The 18,524-nt window shown below is 36.9% G+C and overlaps 1 protein-coding gene across 3 annotated transcripts in view; it reads right to left on the bottom strand.

The window, feature by feature from the left end:
- Positions 1-18,524, bottom strand: part of ETFA (electron transfer flavoprotein subunit alpha) — an 82,664-nt gene that overhangs the window by 50,947 nt on the left and 13,193 nt on the right. For all 3 annotated transcript variants that reach the window (XM_078448919.2, XM_078448916.2, XM_078448917.1), the window contains exons 2-8: positions 15,940-16,086; positions 13,162-13,243; positions 12,976-13,058; positions 7,632-7,731; positions 5,749-5,859; positions 4,770-4,871; positions 4,358-4,426 (exon numbers count right to left, since the gene is read on the bottom strand). In XM_078448919.2, the coding sequence (XP_078305045.1) occupies positions 4,358-4,426; positions 4,770-4,871; positions 5,749-5,859; positions 7,632-7,731; positions 12,976-13,058; positions 13,162-13,243; positions 15,940-16,086 (694 nt within the window). The remainder of the gene's footprint in view (positions 1-4,357; positions 4,427-4,769; positions 4,872-5,748; positions 5,860-7,631; positions 7,732-12,975; positions 13,059-13,161; positions 13,244-15,939; positions 16,087-18,524) is intronic.

Here is an 18,524-nt window from a genome sequence, read left to right on the forward strand (position 1 = left end):
CAGTGCTCAAACTCGTGAACCGCAAGATCACGACCTGAGCCGAAGTCTGACGCCCAACCTACCGAGCCACCCAGGCGCCCTGACAACTTCACAACTTTTGAAGAAAGGTACTATATCATTATTTCCTATGATCAGAAAAAGACAAGTTACGTATAACACAAGATAAGTTTTAACCAATATCTGCTATCTAAAAAAAAAATGAGAAGTTAACTAGCCTTCTATCCTCCTTCATCAGGAGTCAATAAGGAGCCCTGTACTTGGGAATAAGGTCACCCCTCTCACAGTAGGGGTTGAATGACCCTCCGATCCTCTTCATCTTCATCTACAGAGGACAAGAGGAAGTCACAAATAGTACTCCTCACTACCTCCTAATGCTCAGTCTCAACAACACTACCTAGATCAGTGATGACTGATCACATCCTGCCCTTTACTTGCATCAGTCACTACAACAAGCCCCAGACTCAAAGGTTATCCTTCATAACCCACACACTAATCTCCATAATGCCCTGCATACGTCCTAATCTTCACCCATCTTCCTATTTGTCTAGATGCTCCCTGAGGACAATGATTCCCCTGCAATCCTCTCCAGCAGATGTTATCTGCCACCAACTTCATACCACTGGGCCTATAGGCGGGCACCTCATTGACACCCTCAGAAAGTTTTCCCTCCTTCCTCCTTAAAAGCCTTCAGCTTTGAATCTCATGTCATCATAATCACCCACGTATTGCTGTGTCATCTATCAACCACTAGGTCAATCTCCTTCATTTCTCAATGATTTTTAGCTTCTGGGTCATTGTCACTTTCTCCAATACTAGTCTTTTTTTTTTTAATTTTTTTTTTAACACTTATTTATTTTTCAGACAGAGAGAGACACAGCATGAACGGGGGAGGGGCAGAGAGAGAGGGAAACACAGAATCGGAAGCAGGCTCCAGGCTCCGAGCCATCAGCCCAGAGCCCGACGTGGGGCTCGAACCCGCAGACCGCGAGATCGTGACCTGAGCCGAAGTCGGACGCTCAACCGACTGAGCCACCCAGGCGCCCCTCCAATACTAGTCTTAATTCTCGAAGATTTTAATACCTGGCTTCTTGGTTCCTTAAACAACTCTCCTGCAGTCATCTCTGTCCTCAGCCACACCCATGGTCATATCCCTCAAACTTTCAATTACCAATCCCCTGACAATTTCCAATGTCTCTCTGTGACCTACTCTTTCCAGCTGACTCACTTCATACCCAACTCCAACAATCCTCTGACCTCACTGGGATCTACATTTCTATTCACTGTCCCTCTCTCCCACTGTGTTTGCTCTTCTTTACCCTAGCTTAAATTCTACGATCAATGACTCTAATCACTTAGTTGCATACGCCTGCAATTTCCTTGCCTTCCTCTTAAATCATCACACCCAACTGGAAAAAGCTCCATCTCTGGTTAATTGATTAAACAACCTCCCTTACCTTTTCCATACCTGTCCCCCTGTAGTTCAGCATAACTGGAGAAAAACACCAACACCAAGCTGTGCTAACTGGGTTTTACTTTAAATAAATAGGCCTTAATTCTCTCACTCTTTCCTAAACTATAATTTCATAGTTTTCCTTCTCTCATTAAACTTCCAATACTCTTTAACATCATCACTCTCAGCTGATGAGCTTGCTTCTTATTTCACTGAAAAAACTGAAATAATCACAAGCAAACTTTCACATGCTCCAACTAACATACACCCATAAACTTGAAGCTGTGACCAATATTTTTTGTGGCCTACTTAAGGACATCACTGCAGCAACTCTCCCTTCCCTCTGCTATATGATTAATTTTTCCCTCTCAACTGGAGCATTCCCATCAGCACAGAAGCATGCTATTATTTGTCCCCTCTTTGTAACACCCTTGTTGGCCCCATTCCCCCCCCCCCCCCCCCCCCGCAAATAATGTTCATTTTGCTGTTCTCCTATACAGCAAAATTTCTCTAAAGAGCTGTCTGTACTCAGGGCTCCTGGGTGGCTCAGTTGATTAGGCATCTGACTTTAGCTAAGGTCATGATCTCACAGTTTGTGAGTTCAAGCCCTGCATCAGGCTCTGTGCTGACAGCTCGGAACCTGGAGCCTGCTTCGGATTCTGTGTCCCCGTCTCTCTCTGTCCCTCCCCCACTCTTACTTTGTCTCACTGTCTCTCAAAAATAAATAAATGTAAACAAAAAATAAAAAAAAAACCTCTCTCTCATAATATATATCCAATCTGTCAGGAAATCCAAGTGGTTCTTTACCTTCAACTATATATCCCAAAACTATTTCTCCCCACATCCATTGCTACTAACCTTATCCAAACCACACATGTCTCTCACCTGATTGAAACAGCCTAATTGATCTCCCTGTTAATGCACTTATTTCCCTATACTCTGTGCTCAAAACTGTAGCTACATGTGACTCAAAACAGATCATGTGACTCTTCTCAAATCTTTCAATGGTTTCCCATTTCATCCAGAGAAAAACAATCTCTTTACAAAGGCATGGTCTGGTCTATTACCCCCAATCTTGTCTCTTAACTACTCTTCCTTTTTGCACTTCCCATTCCAGCCACACTGGCCTCCCTACTATTCATCACACAGACCAGACATGCTTCTGCCTTAGTCAGGCCCTTTGTTACTTTACTGGTCCCTCTACCTGAAACACTCTCTTTCAGATCTCATGGCTTGCTTCCTCACATCCATCAAACCTTTGTTCAGATGTCTCCTTCTTAAGGCTTCCTCTGACCACCTTATTTAAAACTGAAACCCTCCCTCTCCAAACTCCTCCTCCTCATCCTTTTCATAGCGTTTACTACCCTTAATTTAATATACTATTTACTAATTTATTTTGTTTAGTGTCTGTGGTAGGCAGAAAAACAGCCCCTCCAAAGATATATTCACTTTCTAATCCCCAGAATCTGTGAGTATTAACAAACATGGCAGCAGATATGATATAAAATTAAGGATCTTAGGAGAGGGTGCCTACCCTGAATTATCTAGGTGGTCTCTAAATGTCATCACATGTATCCCTCATTAGAGAGATACAGAAGGAGATGTGAGACAGATACACAGAGGAGAAGGTGATATAAAGACTGAGGCAGAGATTGGAGTGATGCAGCCACATGCCTAGAAATGTCAGGGAAACCTCTAGACACAGAAATGAACAGATTGCTCCCAGAGTGTGGTCCTGCCAACACCATGATTTCAACACACTTCACACTTCTGGCCTCTAGAACTGTGAGAGCACAATCTTCTGTTGTTTTAAGCCACCAAGTTTACAGCAATTTGTTACAGCAGCCACAGGAACCTAATACAAAGTCCAGTCTCACCCAATACAAACATAACTTTGCTTATTTTACTCACTGTTATTTCCCTAGCTCCTAAAATAATGCCTGACATATGGCAGACACTCAATAAATATTTCTTCAATTAAAGAATAAGTGAATGAAACACCCTCAAATAACACCATCTGATCATAAAGAGTCAATATCATGCCTTTATTCAGACAAAGCCATTACGGTTTCTATGAGTACATATATAAATATATACTCATATAAAAGCATAGGGAAAACCTAGAAAGTTATACACAAAACCCTTAAATAAGGAAAGACAGAATGGAGACTTTTTTATAAAAAAGAATATATTCATGTAATAGTTCTATAATTAAAAACTAAAATATTGCCAATTTTCTGACTTTTCAAAAGACATTCCACTCTGATCAGTACATTTTTAATATGTACTAGCTTTTCTATAAATGGTTAACTACAATTCTTTTTTAGATGTTTATTTTTGAGAAAGAGGGAGAAACAGAGTGAGAGCAGGGGAGGGATAGAGAGAGGGGAAACACAGAATCTGAAGCAGGCTCCAGGCTCCGTGCTGTTAGCACAGAGCCTGATGCGGCACCCAAACCCACAAAATGCGAGATCATGACCTGAGCCAAAGTCGGACTCTCAACCAACTGAGCCACGCAGGCGCCCCTGGTTAACTACAATTTTTAGATAATGTTAACTTCTATTTTTAGGAGAGGTTTATATTAGACTACCAATAAAGAGAAAAGCAAGGACATTCCTGAATCAGAAGTAGGCACTAAAGCTGACATTAAAAAAAAATTTTTTTAATAGAAAAAATACAAAGATTTGGCAAATATAAGAGTGTGACATAAATAATTAAAAAGCATAAGGATACCGTCTCCACAATGAATGCTACTTGGAGACTAAGAAAAACCATTTCAGAGAGAAAAGTCAAAACCAGAGAAAGCAAAATAATTTGCAGCCTTGAATGACCTCTGTATAAATGAAATAAGGAAAAAATATATCCAACAAAAAAAGAATATTTTTCTACCAAAGAAAATAACCTTACCTGCAGCATGTAGTTGATCTGCCAAATCATACAACAACTTAAAGTTCTCTCCATTCTTCAAACCCCGGCCTTGTTGAAAACAGATGGGGGAAAAAAAATTTAACTAAACCTAAACTCCATTCCATAAAGAATACACAAACTCCATTCTATACAGCTACAGAGATGACTTGTGCCATGCTCCCCCTGGTGCCAGAGATACAGATGTGCAATAAAGAGCCCAAAGTGGGTTATCAAGCTCATGATTTCATTTTAATTGCTAAAATGGGAATAATACTTGCAACTTACCAACTTGTTACATTTGGAAAAAAAAAAAAACAAACCCTATGCTCCTCTAAAATGAATACTAATAAAATCAAAGTATTTTAAAATCAAAGTATCTTTTAAAATTAATAAATTACAATAATCTACTTACCACCAGATATCACTACTCTGGCCCCAGTTAGCTCTGGTCGATCACTTTTTGTTAATTTCTGGTCAAGCCATTCTGATATCCCTACTGGGGAAGTACTTGATGCTGTATATATTGATACAGATAACAAAACAATGACCACGAGTTAAAGTTCAATAATAGTAATTTTTAAGATAAACAATTAATTCCATGAAATTGAAGTTTGTTAGTTACTGTGAATTTTTTGTGTTCATTTCATTCTCTGGGATTTTTGGAAAGAATTCAAGGGACTGGGTTCTAGCTTTTACCTTATCAGCTACACGACTTTTGAAAAGTCATTTACTTCGCTGAGTCTACTACAGAACTGGAATGACCCTCTCTTTATGGGGTTCAAATAAGATACTGTATACAGTAAAGAGTAACACCCTCTAAACATTTACTTTTTTTTAAAATTTTTTTTAATGTTTATTTATTTTTGAGGCAGAGACACAGAGTGTACAGGGGAGGAGCATAGAGAGAGGGAGACAGAGAATCTGAAACAGGCTCCAGGCTCTGAGCTGTCAGCACAAAGCCCAACACGGGGCTCGAACCCACGAACCGTGAGATCATGACCTGAGCTGAAGTCGGAAGCCTAACTGACTGAGCCACCCAAGCGCCCCTAAACATTTACTTTTAATTACATCCTTCCATTACACTGAACCTCTCAAGTACTATAATAGGAAATGGAGAGAAAAGTAAAAAATCCTAACATCAACACAACAGATTAATCTTAATGGACCTTTTCTCTCACCCCTCTGATCTACAAAAACAACTATACTAGTACCAAAAATGATATGAAAAAGGCACGTTACTTTTGTATAAGCTTGGGAATATTACTTAGACTGAGCTCTCAGACACTGTGTATTAGAAATCTAAGCAGAGGCCATCTCTTACTCTAATATAATCCATGAACTAAAAGAAAAACAAGAAACAAAACAAATACAAACTTCAAATGAACACTCACCCTTTTCTGAACTGGCACTACCTCCACTTGTTGCTGCAGCTTCAAAAGATGTTCCTCGGACAGAAAACACCTTCACTTTTTCATCACACTTCACTGTACATAAAGCATTTCCTGAAATACACAATTTATTTTTAAAAAAACACTCATGAAAGACATGTACTCCTTAGAGGTTAAGAATTTACTTCATGAAAACAGGGAAGAAATAACTGTGGACCAATTGTTTTCTACCTCTACTAAGTGCAGGGAAAAGGACCATAACACTGAAAAAACTGATCAGTGGATATTTGTATAACCTTGGATGTTTTTAAAAGAAGGACAAGTTCTGACCTGCCTGGAAGTAAGGAACTGGAATAGACTAGGCAGCCACCCTAATAAGGCATGGTCTTCCTAAAAGAAATATAAACAAAAGCTTCCTTCTCCAAAAACAATCCATAACTTAACAACATTAGCTGCAACAACTTAAGACTGAAGCCACTATGCATGCTAAGAGAGGAAAATAAATGAAAATATGATAGGATATTAAAGAACAAGAGGTGTGATATGCTAGGATTTTAAAAGAATTTAAGACATTTCTTATGGATTAGCAATCACGTAAGAGTGACCTAAACTTGACCAATATTTCCCCTCAAACTACTAAAGACGAAAGATCTAATTTGAGAACTGACCATTAAATTGAAACACAGAACTTCAATCAGAAAGAACAAAGAGTTCATTGCTTTCTCTAGCCCCACTAGAGACCAGAGTGCTTAGAAGATCAATCAACGAAAGAGACACTGAAATGAATTTCTTAATGCAGATGGAAATGGAATAGAAGCAGCAAAGATTAAGAATACTATTTTTTTTTAAATGGAAAAGTTTTGCTTCTCCAGGTGCCACTTACAAAATGTACTGAACAGTGAATCTAATCTTTATTGATGATTGGAAAAATCTTGTCACTCTGTAAACTGAATAACCAGGCAGGAAAGAAAAGTGCTCTGGATCTATCAGACAGAATGAAATGTCATGGTCTAGTATCAATTCTAAGATTAAGGTTTTTCTCAGAAACCTTTAAGATGTTCCATTTAAAGCAAAGGTATGGCTTGTTTTAAATCCTATCTTCATGCTGGAGAGGATGTGGAGAAACAGGAACCCTCTTGCACTCTTGGTGGGAATGCAAACTGGTGCAACCATTCTGGAAAACAGTGTGGAAGTTCCTTAAAAAATTAAAAATAGAACTACCCTATGATCCAGCAATAACACTGCTGGGAATTTACCCAAGGGATACAAGAGTGCTGATGCATAGGGGCACATGTACCCCAATGTTTATAGCAGCACTTTCAACAATAGCCAAAGTATGGTAAGAACCTAAATGTCCATCAACTGATGAATGGATAAAGAAGATGTGGTTTATATATACAATGCACTACTACTTGGCAATGAGAAAGAATGAAATATGGCTATTTGCAGCAACATGGATGGAACTGGAGGGTATTATGCTAAGTGAAGTAAGTCAGTCAGAGAAAGACAGATACCGTATGTTTTCACTCATATGCGGATCTTGAGAAACTTAACAGAAGACCATGGGGGAGGGGAAGGGGGAAAAAAGTTACAGAGAGGGAGGGAAGCAAACCATAAAAGACTCTTAAATACGGAGAACAAACTGAGGGTTGATGGGGGGTAGGGGAGGGGGCAAGTGGGTGATGGGCATTGACGAGGGCACTTGTTGGGATGAGCACTGGGTGTTGTATGGAAACCAATTGAACAATAAATTATATTTTTAAAAAAATCAAATAAATAAATAAATAAATAAATAAATAAATAAAATCCTATCTTCAAATTAATTTCTGCTTTTAAAATTCACCAAAAGTTATTATGTTGATTAATTATTTTCCTTGGGTACTCACCTGCATAAATAGTTCTCACAAATGTGTCAGGTGATTTGATTGCAATGATATCAGAAATTGGAGCAACATCAAGTTTGGCTGCTATTCTGGGCAAAAGGTTCTAAAAGCAAAATAAGCAGTGAATTACACACATACATACTTATGGATGGCTATCAACTATCAACAATAACATTCTCTAAATGCATATTCTGTAGAAGTTTTAATTCAAGTATTTTATATTTCATATGCATCTTTAGACATACTACAACTTCAAGTACAACTTTTTGGATAGTCTTTATGATTAAGTAAAAGTCTTCCTCAAAAAATTAAAAATAGATCTACCCTGTGACCCAGGAGTAGCACTGCTAGGAATTTACCCAAGGGATACAGGAGTGCTGATGCATAGGGGCACTTGTGCCCCAATGTTTACAGCAGCACTTTCAACAATAGCCAAATTATGGAAAGAGCCTAAATGTCCATCAACTGATGAATGGATAAAGAAATTGTAGTTTATATACACAATGGAATACTACTTGGCAATGAGAAAGAATGAAATATGGCCTTTTGTAGCAAGGTGGATGGAACTGGAGAGTGTTATGCTAAGTGAAATAAGTCATACAGAGAAAGACAGATACCATATGTTTTCACTCTTATGTGGATCCTGAGAAATTTAACAGAAGACCATGGGGAAGGGGAAGAGAAAAAAAAAGTTAGAGAGGGAGGGAGACAAACCATAAGAGACTTAAAAACTGAGAATAAACTGAAGGTTGATGGAGGGGTGGGAGGGAGGGGCAAGTGGGTGATGGGCATTGAGGAGGGCACCTGTTGGGATGAGCACTGGGTGTTGTATGGAAACCAATTTGACAATAAATTTCATATTAAAAAAAAGATTAAGTAAGAGTCTACCATTACTCTAACTACATTAAGAGTTTTATGAGTTTTACAGTAATAAACCACCTTAACTCAGTAAGTTGAATTGTAAGATATGATATTCACTTTAATGAACATTACTCACAAAGTGTGACCCTTGTGGATTACTTAATTTAGGTAAGATAGAAAAATATTTAGAGGAGTAGTAAAATTCTCAAATACTGAAAAAGATTAGACATGTATATATTTAATGTATATGAAAGAAAAAGTATCAAAGCAGACATTTTCACCTTTTTAAAAATCAATATTGCAATAAGAAAGATCAAAACTCACCTAAATACCCATCAACAAGGGATAGGTTTATAAATTATAGCTCATCCGTATAATGGAATCCTATGTAACCATATGAGAAAGGTGAAGCACAGCTGTGTAATATGTACAGAAGCAACAAAAGTAATGTATATTCTTTTCCTTGTATATGCACAGAACATCTCTGGAATAGATATGTGTGATAACTTTGCCCTCACTAGCAGGGATCATTGGGAAAGCCACGATTTCCCCAAAGTCTCAGTTACGTCACCTCACAAATAACAGGAAGGTAATTCCTAGCTTCTAGTCTAAAATTCTATGACTCTAGGGCTCTAAAACAGTTAGTTAGTGAAGACTGAATGTCCATACTTTCTAGACTCAAAGGTTTTCTTAGATGATAACATCATCTAAGTGTAATGAAAAAAGTGAAGTGCTGCTTTTATCACACAAATAGAAAGCTGAATTCTACACTGCTTTCTACACAGAGCTTATTCCAGGGCATCTCCTGAACTTGGTACATGAAACCATCTCCAGGAGGCAAACTCTCACTATAACAGTATTCAACTTTCTCTCAATTCCATCCCCAAACCGTCTTTGTTCTCTAAGAATTCTCCCGGGATTACCCACTTGATGTAAAATTACACTACTTAATTGGCACTAACATGTGGTTAGTTTTAAAATAATTTTAATATACATACTATAATGATTCACGACTAAACTCAGAAGCACCCCCAGGGTAGAAGTTTTGTGTCTTCTATTCCTCTTGGGTCCCTACCCTACATCTGATAAGCAAGCAGTTCTATATATATTGATGCTAACAAGGGTTGACAGCCTGAGTCAATTTTCCTCCTGTCATATCTCCCAACAGGAAAGATTTTCTAACTTTCAGTTTATTTTTACCTTCATTACATAGCAGTTCTCCTTCAACCATGACAGAAGAGCCACTGAAAAGTACCACAGTTTATAAAACCACAATTAGAAAAATTAAGATCTCTTAGAAAATGAAGCATTTGGGAAAACAATTAAAATGCCATTAAATATACTTCTAACTTGGTAAATAAGTTTAGAAGATGCCTACTTTTAAAATAAATCAAGTTTGACAATATTTAAAGCCTGCTTCAGTAAGTAACTCTTCTTGAAATCACCTTCTTTAACTGTTCAGGAAATACTATTGGAATACTGTTATCTGGTCGAGCAAATTCTATTACAAATGTTAGGCTGTGCAGACTGTATCTCTTTTTACAGTCTTAAACTTTCTAAATTGCTTGCATTTTAATACCTTTTGTACCTTCTTATCCTTGTTTTATTTAGCACATCTTGAAAAAAAATTTATCATGGTGCTTAAAGGCTTTATGTTTCTCCAGATCTGATCTTTCATTTAAATGTCCTGACAGGGTAGATGTAAACAGATCTATCTCTACACTGTCCAAACAGGCTTGACCACATGATTTCAGGGAAAGAGATGAAACAACTGTCAGTGTTTTTTCATGTACAAAAGGATGACAGATTTTTAAATTCTAGCATACCAGTATGAAGTATGCAATCTCAAACCACAGTTGGTAAAGGACTATTACAGAGCAGACTGCTCAGCTTCATCTAATGGACTCTTTTTCATTCCAAACCCATTCAGAGGCTATACAGCACCAGCTACTATTATGTGACCCTTGTTCTCAAAACTCTCATATGTTGCAACACCACAATTAAGCTCAGACTATTAAAATCTAGCTAATTAGATGCAACGAATGCCCTTTTTTTGGTTTAACAATATTTTAGATTAACCATCAACACAGAAACTCAAGACTCATGAAATCTGTTTAAATCATCTAGTACCAAATCAAAATCTTCAGATAGAATGGTCCACAAAGATCTTTTACTTCAATGCTCATCTGTAACAGTGGTGAGATGTCAATCCTGACTTAATCTTTTCCAGAGAAAGGGCAACCTACCACAGAGGAAACCCATTCTTTTTTTTTTTAACCTCTCTACTTGATAGATCTTAGACATCACTTGATCAAACTACACCATTTTACGTACAAGAAAAACAGACGTCAGGAAGGTAAAATGACTAGCCCAAGGTCATATATGTCTGTGGACTCACTTTACCTATCAATCACTAAAGTCTATAAAAAAAAAACCCTGAAAAATGTATGATAGTCTGCAATGTGATAACCTAATAAAAGAGTAATTGTTTGTTAAACTTGTGTTTACATTGTAGGTGGAACATTGTTACTGCCTAGAAATTCTGTTAACCTTAAAAGAAAAAAATTAGTGAGTTCAAATTGATAATTCTAGAGGTTAAAAATAAACTACACCAATTTACATGAGTTATTCTGCAAGTTCTCTACATGGTTTGCAGTGATTCATGCCTAGAAGCAATACTATATCACAGATTAATATTCACAAACACTATTCATTTCACAAGAAACAAGATCAGTATGTTGGGAGCTCACTGTTAATCACTCAACATGGTTATTTGATATAAGAGATATTTGAATAAGATATCTTATTCCTCAAACTAATATTTTAAAATCAATTACAACAGGGGCGCCTGGGTGGCTCAGGCAGTTAAGTGTCCAACTCTTGATTTCGGCTCAGGTCATGATCTCACGGTTCATGGGTTCGAGCCCCATGTTGGGCTCTGCTCCGGTGGTGTGGAGCCTGCTTGGAATTCTCTCTCTCTCTGCCCCTCCTGTGCTTTCTCTTTCTCTCTCTCAAAATAAATAAACTTTAAAATCAATTACACCAAAATTATGATAGTAAAAGAAAAAAAAGTCAAATCAAGACAATTCAAAAAAGGAAATAAAAACAACCAATAACTATATGAAAAGACGTCTGATCTTACTATCAGAGAAATGCAAAAGTTACAAAATATAATTTTTCACCCATCAGATTGGGGGAAAATGTTAAAATGTATAATACCAAGTGCTGGCAAGACATCCTCTTAAGACAGCAATTTAGCAATATATATCAAAATTTTAAAAGCACACAGTCTTTGACCCAGCTATTTCACTTCTAGAGCTCTACTCTAAATAAATAGCAGCACATGTATACAAAGATGTATGTACAAGGACATTTATTTACAGTAAGGCTTATAAATGCAAAAAATTAGAAGCAACCTAACTGTCCATCCTTAGCTAAATATTGAATATTATGCAGCCACAAAAAAATGAGACAGACATGAGCAAATATTTTCAGGACACATTCTTAAGTAAAAACCACCAGTCTCAAAATAATTCATGTTATATTATCTTAGGAGTAAAAAAAATTTGTACAAGTATTACAATTTCAAAATCCATAGCAGCAGGACTAAAAGAATGTACAATTGTTAACACCTGTACCTCTGAAGCGGGAAGAGGGAGCTGGGACGAAAGGGAGACTTTGATACCTTGCTCTGCTCTGCATACTGCTCAGTACTACATGCACCCTCTATAATAAAAATGTGTTTGTGTACAACTAATTTATAATCTTTAAAAGTAAAACAAAAACTAAAAACAGCAGCTTATTAAGAATGGGATAAAAGGGAGCTAGAATACCCATGGCCACAGAGAGAGCAAGAACAACCCACTGACAAATTCTCTTGGGCTCCCACTTAGCTTCCCCCTTTTTTAAAACTTCATGCAGATAACTAACTGCCCGACAGCACATTCTTTCTTCAGACATATCACAATGCACAAGATCAGATTATAGTTTTCTTTACCCTAAGGATGTTTTCAACTACCACACAGCCATTACCAAATCCCCCAAGTAGACAGAATTTGGCCTTTGTAAATATCTATCAGCCACCCAAATAAACCATTGCTTAAGATGGGTTACGACTACAATGACATTCACACACACACAGAGACAGTTCAACGTTGTTTTTAAAGAAAAATAATTTTTAAAAATATCCTAGAGTTTTGTCCGTAACAAAATTTGAAACTCTGGAAGTAGCATTCTAATAAATTATGACAAAATCTTGAAAGCACAGAGTTGTCTCTATGACAAAATTTGAAAAGGTGGAGGTGGCATTTTTATAGAAATTGTAACAAAGTCTTAAAAGAATACATTTTAGCAAAACTATTACCATATTAATTCAGAAAGCCAGGATTAGCTACCTAAACACAGTCTGTTGTACATTTCAAGCACAATGAAATCTAATAACCCTTCCAAATAATAACATCAGATTCCACATTCTCAATCTTCTCACCTTTCCAAAGGCAGATGCTCCAGCACAGATGTGTGTGTAATTGAACTGCTTCTGAGTTGCCAAAATTAATGGTGTCAGTTCCTCTAAGAATTAAACACATTTGATAAATACACTTCATAATGTTTTCATATTCTTATATTCAAGTATAATTTAGACATTACACTTTTTCCAATGGAAAAATCTCACCTGGAAGGAGGCCTTTGTATGCATCATGCTGAGCAATCAGAACTTTTGCTACACCTGCTACTTTGCAGAGATCCTGTGCCACCTATAATTAAAAGAGTTTTTAATTATCCATCTAACAGAAAGATACAAATAGAGCCACCGCTACAAATACCAACAGAGCATAAAATCTTAAGGGTCAACTATAGAAATTGTTCTTATTAGAAAAAGGGCGACTAGGGGCATCTGGGTGGCTCAGTCGGTTAAGCATCCGACCTCGGCTCAGGTCATGATCTCGCAGTCTATGAGTTCGAGCCCTGCGTCAGGCTCTATGCTGACAGCTCAGAGCCTGGAGCCTGTTTCGGATTCTGTGTCTCCCTCGCTCTCTACCTCTGCCCTGCACTCACTTGCACTCTCTCTCTCTCTCTCTCTCTCTCTCAAAAATAAACAGTAAAAAAAAAAAAAAATTTTTTTTAATAGAAAAAGGGCAACTTAGGGGGAAAAAAGAAAACCCTTTAACAAAAAACAAAAACAAAAACAAAACTTAGGCCAACTGATCTTACTACCAACTGACCTTAAATAAAAATTCTTACTTTGAATAAGTATTATCTGGTAAGCCAAAATCAGCACAGCTCTCTATTCAAATTTAATTGTAGATTGTGCCCTTTACCTTTCACTCAATGTAAGTGTAAATTCATCATTTTAGAAATGGTGAAGATGAGGCAGTGCTTAGGTTCTCAGTCTCACACATACAGTAATAATACAGCCAATATATTTCAGACTCAGGGTTTCCTAGAGGTAAAGAACAGGACCTAACCACATTTGTTTACAGGACACTGTACTTTATTTGATAATAATAATTTCTGCTGTTAAAATTAGTGAATCTAGGCAATAGAAGAAGTCTTATATAATAGTCCATTGTCAACTACTGAGCTCCTGCCCACCTACATCTATTTATCTATGATGAAGCTAAATAATTTTTATTTTATTTCCTCATTTTTCCTGTGTGGAATTATAACTAAATTCTGGGAAAGCATAAAATTTTAACCACTCGGATTTCTTATATATAGAAGATAATTAGAATTCCCCCTTTTAATTGTCTAATTACAGCAAGACTGATTTCTGCTTTAGCAGAGACATAACAATCATATTATGGTCTTGTCTTCTTGTTTACTGATTCACTGATGAGTAGGCATAAAGAGCTATTCCTCTTGCCCCATCAATGGAAGGTAAGATTGCAACAATATTCACTGTTTTCAAGTTTGCAAGAGTACCTCTGCTGAACCAAGAATTCACTGGCAGATCACTGGCAGACTATCTTGTACTATCAAAATTATCTTTTTTACCAGCAAAAACTTCTGGCACTACACAGAAGAATCACTTGCTGCTTTTGATAGATAGTTACAAAAAACTGAAATCTGCCTAGCCGTTAATGGAGTCTCTTTATGCAGATACTGATTATTTTTCTTTCAGATTAGAATGTGACAAAACAATAAGAATGTAACTAAAGAGAAGATTATTTCTGCTTTTTCTCAAAATAGTACAAATAAAATAGCATTTCATTTAAAAAATAATATTAGAATAATTATTTAAAATCACAGCCAAAGAATCAAACCCAGAACTTGTATATCTAAAAGCAGGGTGGGGTGTCTGAGTGGCTCAGTCAGTTGAGCATCCAACTCTTGATTTCAGTGCAGGTCATGATCCCAGGGTCATGGGATTGAGCCCTGCATCGGGCTCCGGGGTCCGCACTGAGCGTGGAGCCTGCTTAAGATTCTTTCCCCTCTCCCTGTCCCTCTCCCCAGTTTGCGCTCTCTATAAAAAAAATAAACGAGTGAATGAATGAATGAATGAATGAATACAGGGCAACCAAAAAAGACAGCTTAGCCATTTTATCATACATTGTGGTCACTATCAAATAAATAAGATTCAACAGTTGTTAGCAGGATTTAGGCAAAGTAATCCACACAACTTAACCCTAAACCTGCAAGAATACATTCTTTCAAGATACTAATTTCATGTAAGAAATTAGACAAAAGTGACAGTAGTATTCTGAGCCTGCACTATATTACATGCTCTTCATCAATGTCATTTAATAAAAAAATAAATTAAATCCTCTAAAAAGAAACATGCTTTTTCCAGATTTCTTCCTCTGAGGTCCAAGTCCCCAACTGCACACTTGGTAACTTCTATACAGGATGGGAGTGAATTGGTGGCTCAACTGAAGTGAAGCATGATTTCAACTACACAGCTGCCCAGTGGTACAGAGCCTGCAAACCCTGTTACAGTACCTTTCCAGGGGTTAGTTTACAAAGCTATTATCTTATTTCAACAACAACAAAAACTAAGAACATCTTTTAGTCAGAGCTACAGTTTGAAAAGCATAGTAGTTCCATCTGAATTCTTATACCAATTAAAAATTAACACCTATGATACTTTGTCCAGATTTCCTACTTTCAGGAATTAAAAGCAATTAGCTAGTATATTCATCAATACAAAAAAGAGATCGGCTATTAACCTCTAAGGGGACTCAAATATTATCATTCTACTTGGTACCTGATGGCATATGATGGTGCCAGGAGAACTAAATCAAGTATTTTACCTCATTTCAAAAGACAAAATGCTTAGTGAGCAAACCTTTTAGTTCCTTTTTCACACGTAGTAATGATTGTGACATTGGCCATTTAATGAGGATTAGAGCCCAGTTTGGGTTACAGTCTTCAGCATAATTCTCTGTTGCCATCTTTCCCTGTCTCTTGATGGAGATTATATTTGCTATGGTTGACCTTAAAAATTTCTCACCTTGTCACATTTGGTTCCAGCTACTAAGCAAGACACTTCACCTCCAAGACGTGTGGCTGCAGTGATGGTATTTAATGTAACGGGTGCTAGAGTATCATTTGCATGCTCGGCTATTACCAGGGTACTCTGAAATCGTAACAAAGAGGCCTAAAAGGAAAAAAAAGGTGAAAAAGAATATTGTAATGCAAACAGGGTCTTCAAAACTCTAATTATTAAGTATGTGTGCCTCAAAGAAAACTGTACACAACACTCAGTTCTATATATTCATAAAATACTTGCTCAATGGCAAAAATTAAGCTATTTGTGTCTATCATTCTATTACTAATATTCTTAATTAAAACAGAAAATGCATTTGTATTCTACTATTAGAAAAATTTAATTATTTCAAAACAACTTTCCCATTAATATATGTTTCTCAATACTGTATGTTCAATGAGAAACTGCTAAATACATCTAAATTTAAAATTCTTAAGTTGTACCGATTAATTATCAAACCAGGAATCAAACTACTGCCAATTACACTCACTTGCAGCAAACTCCTAAAGATACAGTATATCTAGAAATAATGGGTTAGAACACTTACTAAAGTTGATTTCTATTGCTTCACGTAAAATGCATTCAATACCCAAATAACTAATAATGTAATGTCTTTAAATGCTACACAGTAATTTTGCTCAGGTTTCAACTGCTTGAACATGCTTCTGAATTCAAAAAAGAAGCTTGCAGACAGCATCTTGGAACCAACCAGTATCCACTTATATCTACTGTGGACTATCAAGAGACCAAGCTCATGGTCATCTGGAATAATTTCAAACACCAGGAACACAAAAATGAATAAGAATGCTCACTGTGCTCAAAGATTTTAAGGGAAATAAAACCTGTTACATACAATTATTAGACAGTTTTTCAGTTAATGAAGAGATCCAAACTGCTGGAGGTTGCAGATCATGACGCACAGAATCAAGGGTAAGAAAGGAACAAGCTCAGGTGTTCCTGTCTTGTGAAAACATAAGGAAGGGTACCACAGGTGTGACAAAGTCTAAGAAAATAAGAAAACTGTGGAATTATCCTTGTGAAAAATTGCAATGAGAAATGAGAAAAATGGGCACTGAAAATCAAATGGCATGGTTATATGGCTTAATTCAGCAATAATCTTTGATATGGAGTTGGAGTGAAGGAAGCATGGTATAAAATTTACATCCAGAGCTGGAAATTTACACAGGAGGGTATGAATGAAAGGCAGGGAGGCATAGGACTTACAATGCTCATTACACAATTAAATTTGGAAAATACTTATGTTTTCATTTACTATACTATAAATACCTATTGCTATATTTTAATACTTTTCCTTTTTATTGGTGTTAAGTATATGAGCATACCAGTTTAACCAGTTGTGTAATCTGTAAAAACAATGCAGGGGCACCTGGCTGGCTTACTCAATGGAGTGTGCAACTCTTGATCTCAGGCCTGTAAGTTTGAATTCTACGTTGGGTGCAGAGATTACTATAAATAAATAAATAAATAAATAAATAAATAAATAAATAAATAAATAAAATAACACATTTTTTTAAAAATGCAGGGAAGACCATCCTCATAGCTAAATCTTTGCACTCATCCTCAACAAATGAGAGTTTGTTTCAGTCTGGAAAGACTCTTCTGATCAGAATCTGGCCAGACATGGGGTGCCTGGGTCGTTCAGTCAGTGAAGCATCTGACTTCAGCTCAGGTCATGATCTCGTGGTCGGTGGGTTCAAGCCCCACATCAGGCTCTGTGCTGACAGTTCAGAGCCTGGAGTCTGCTTCAGATTCTGTGTCTCCCTCTCTCTGATCCTCCCCTGCTCATGTTCTGTCTGTCTCTCTCTCAAAAACAAATAAAAACGTTTAAAAAATTAAAAAAAAAACCTGGCCAGACTTTAGCTTCTCTGCTTGCATAGAAGACTAAGCCAGATTCTGTGCAACTTTCCAACAGGGACCCTTCCTCCCCTAAGCTTTCTACCTTTACCAGTTCATCCTCAACCTTCTCCTCAGTCCTCTAACCCCCTCTATCCTTGATGAACCAATCCCAAAGCTGGGGACCAGAGACTCTAGGGACATGACAGAGGAAGAAATCAATGCATTATGTATCAAGGATGGCATTTCTTGTTTTTTTTTTTTCCCTCCCTTTTTTTTTCACTCAATGGAAGCAAGTAAAGGAGGGAAAATGAGACTTTTGTTGTTGCCAGATCGAGTACCTGCTTGTATAACGATAAAAAAAATTGCCTTCTTATAGGAAGTGGTTAAAGTTAAGGTTAGAAATATTTATGCAGATCTTATGATTCTTTTCTTATGACAAATTCCTAGAAGTGTTAGATCAAGAGATAGGCATACTTTTAAGGCTTTTAATACTGGCACAAACTGTTCTCCAGAAAGTTGTGGCAATTCACAACAGTTCACAATTCTTGGGAGGGAATGAAAGTTCTCAGAAGGCAAATACCAGGCCTATTCAAAGAGTCTGCTACAATGTTTTTTGTTTTTGTTTTTTAATACACATCTGTAGAAATATATAGTACTTTTTCTTTTTTAATCAGAAGAGCACAGTATCTTGC

The sequence above is a fragment of the Panthera onca genome, chromosome B3 (assembly GCF_046562875.1).
Source record: "Panthera onca isolate mPanOnc1 chromosome B3, mPanOnc1 haplotype 2, whole genome shotgun sequence".
Classification (NCBI taxonomy): domain Eukaryota; kingdom Metazoa; phylum Chordata; class Mammalia; order Carnivora; family Felidae; genus Panthera; species Panthera onca.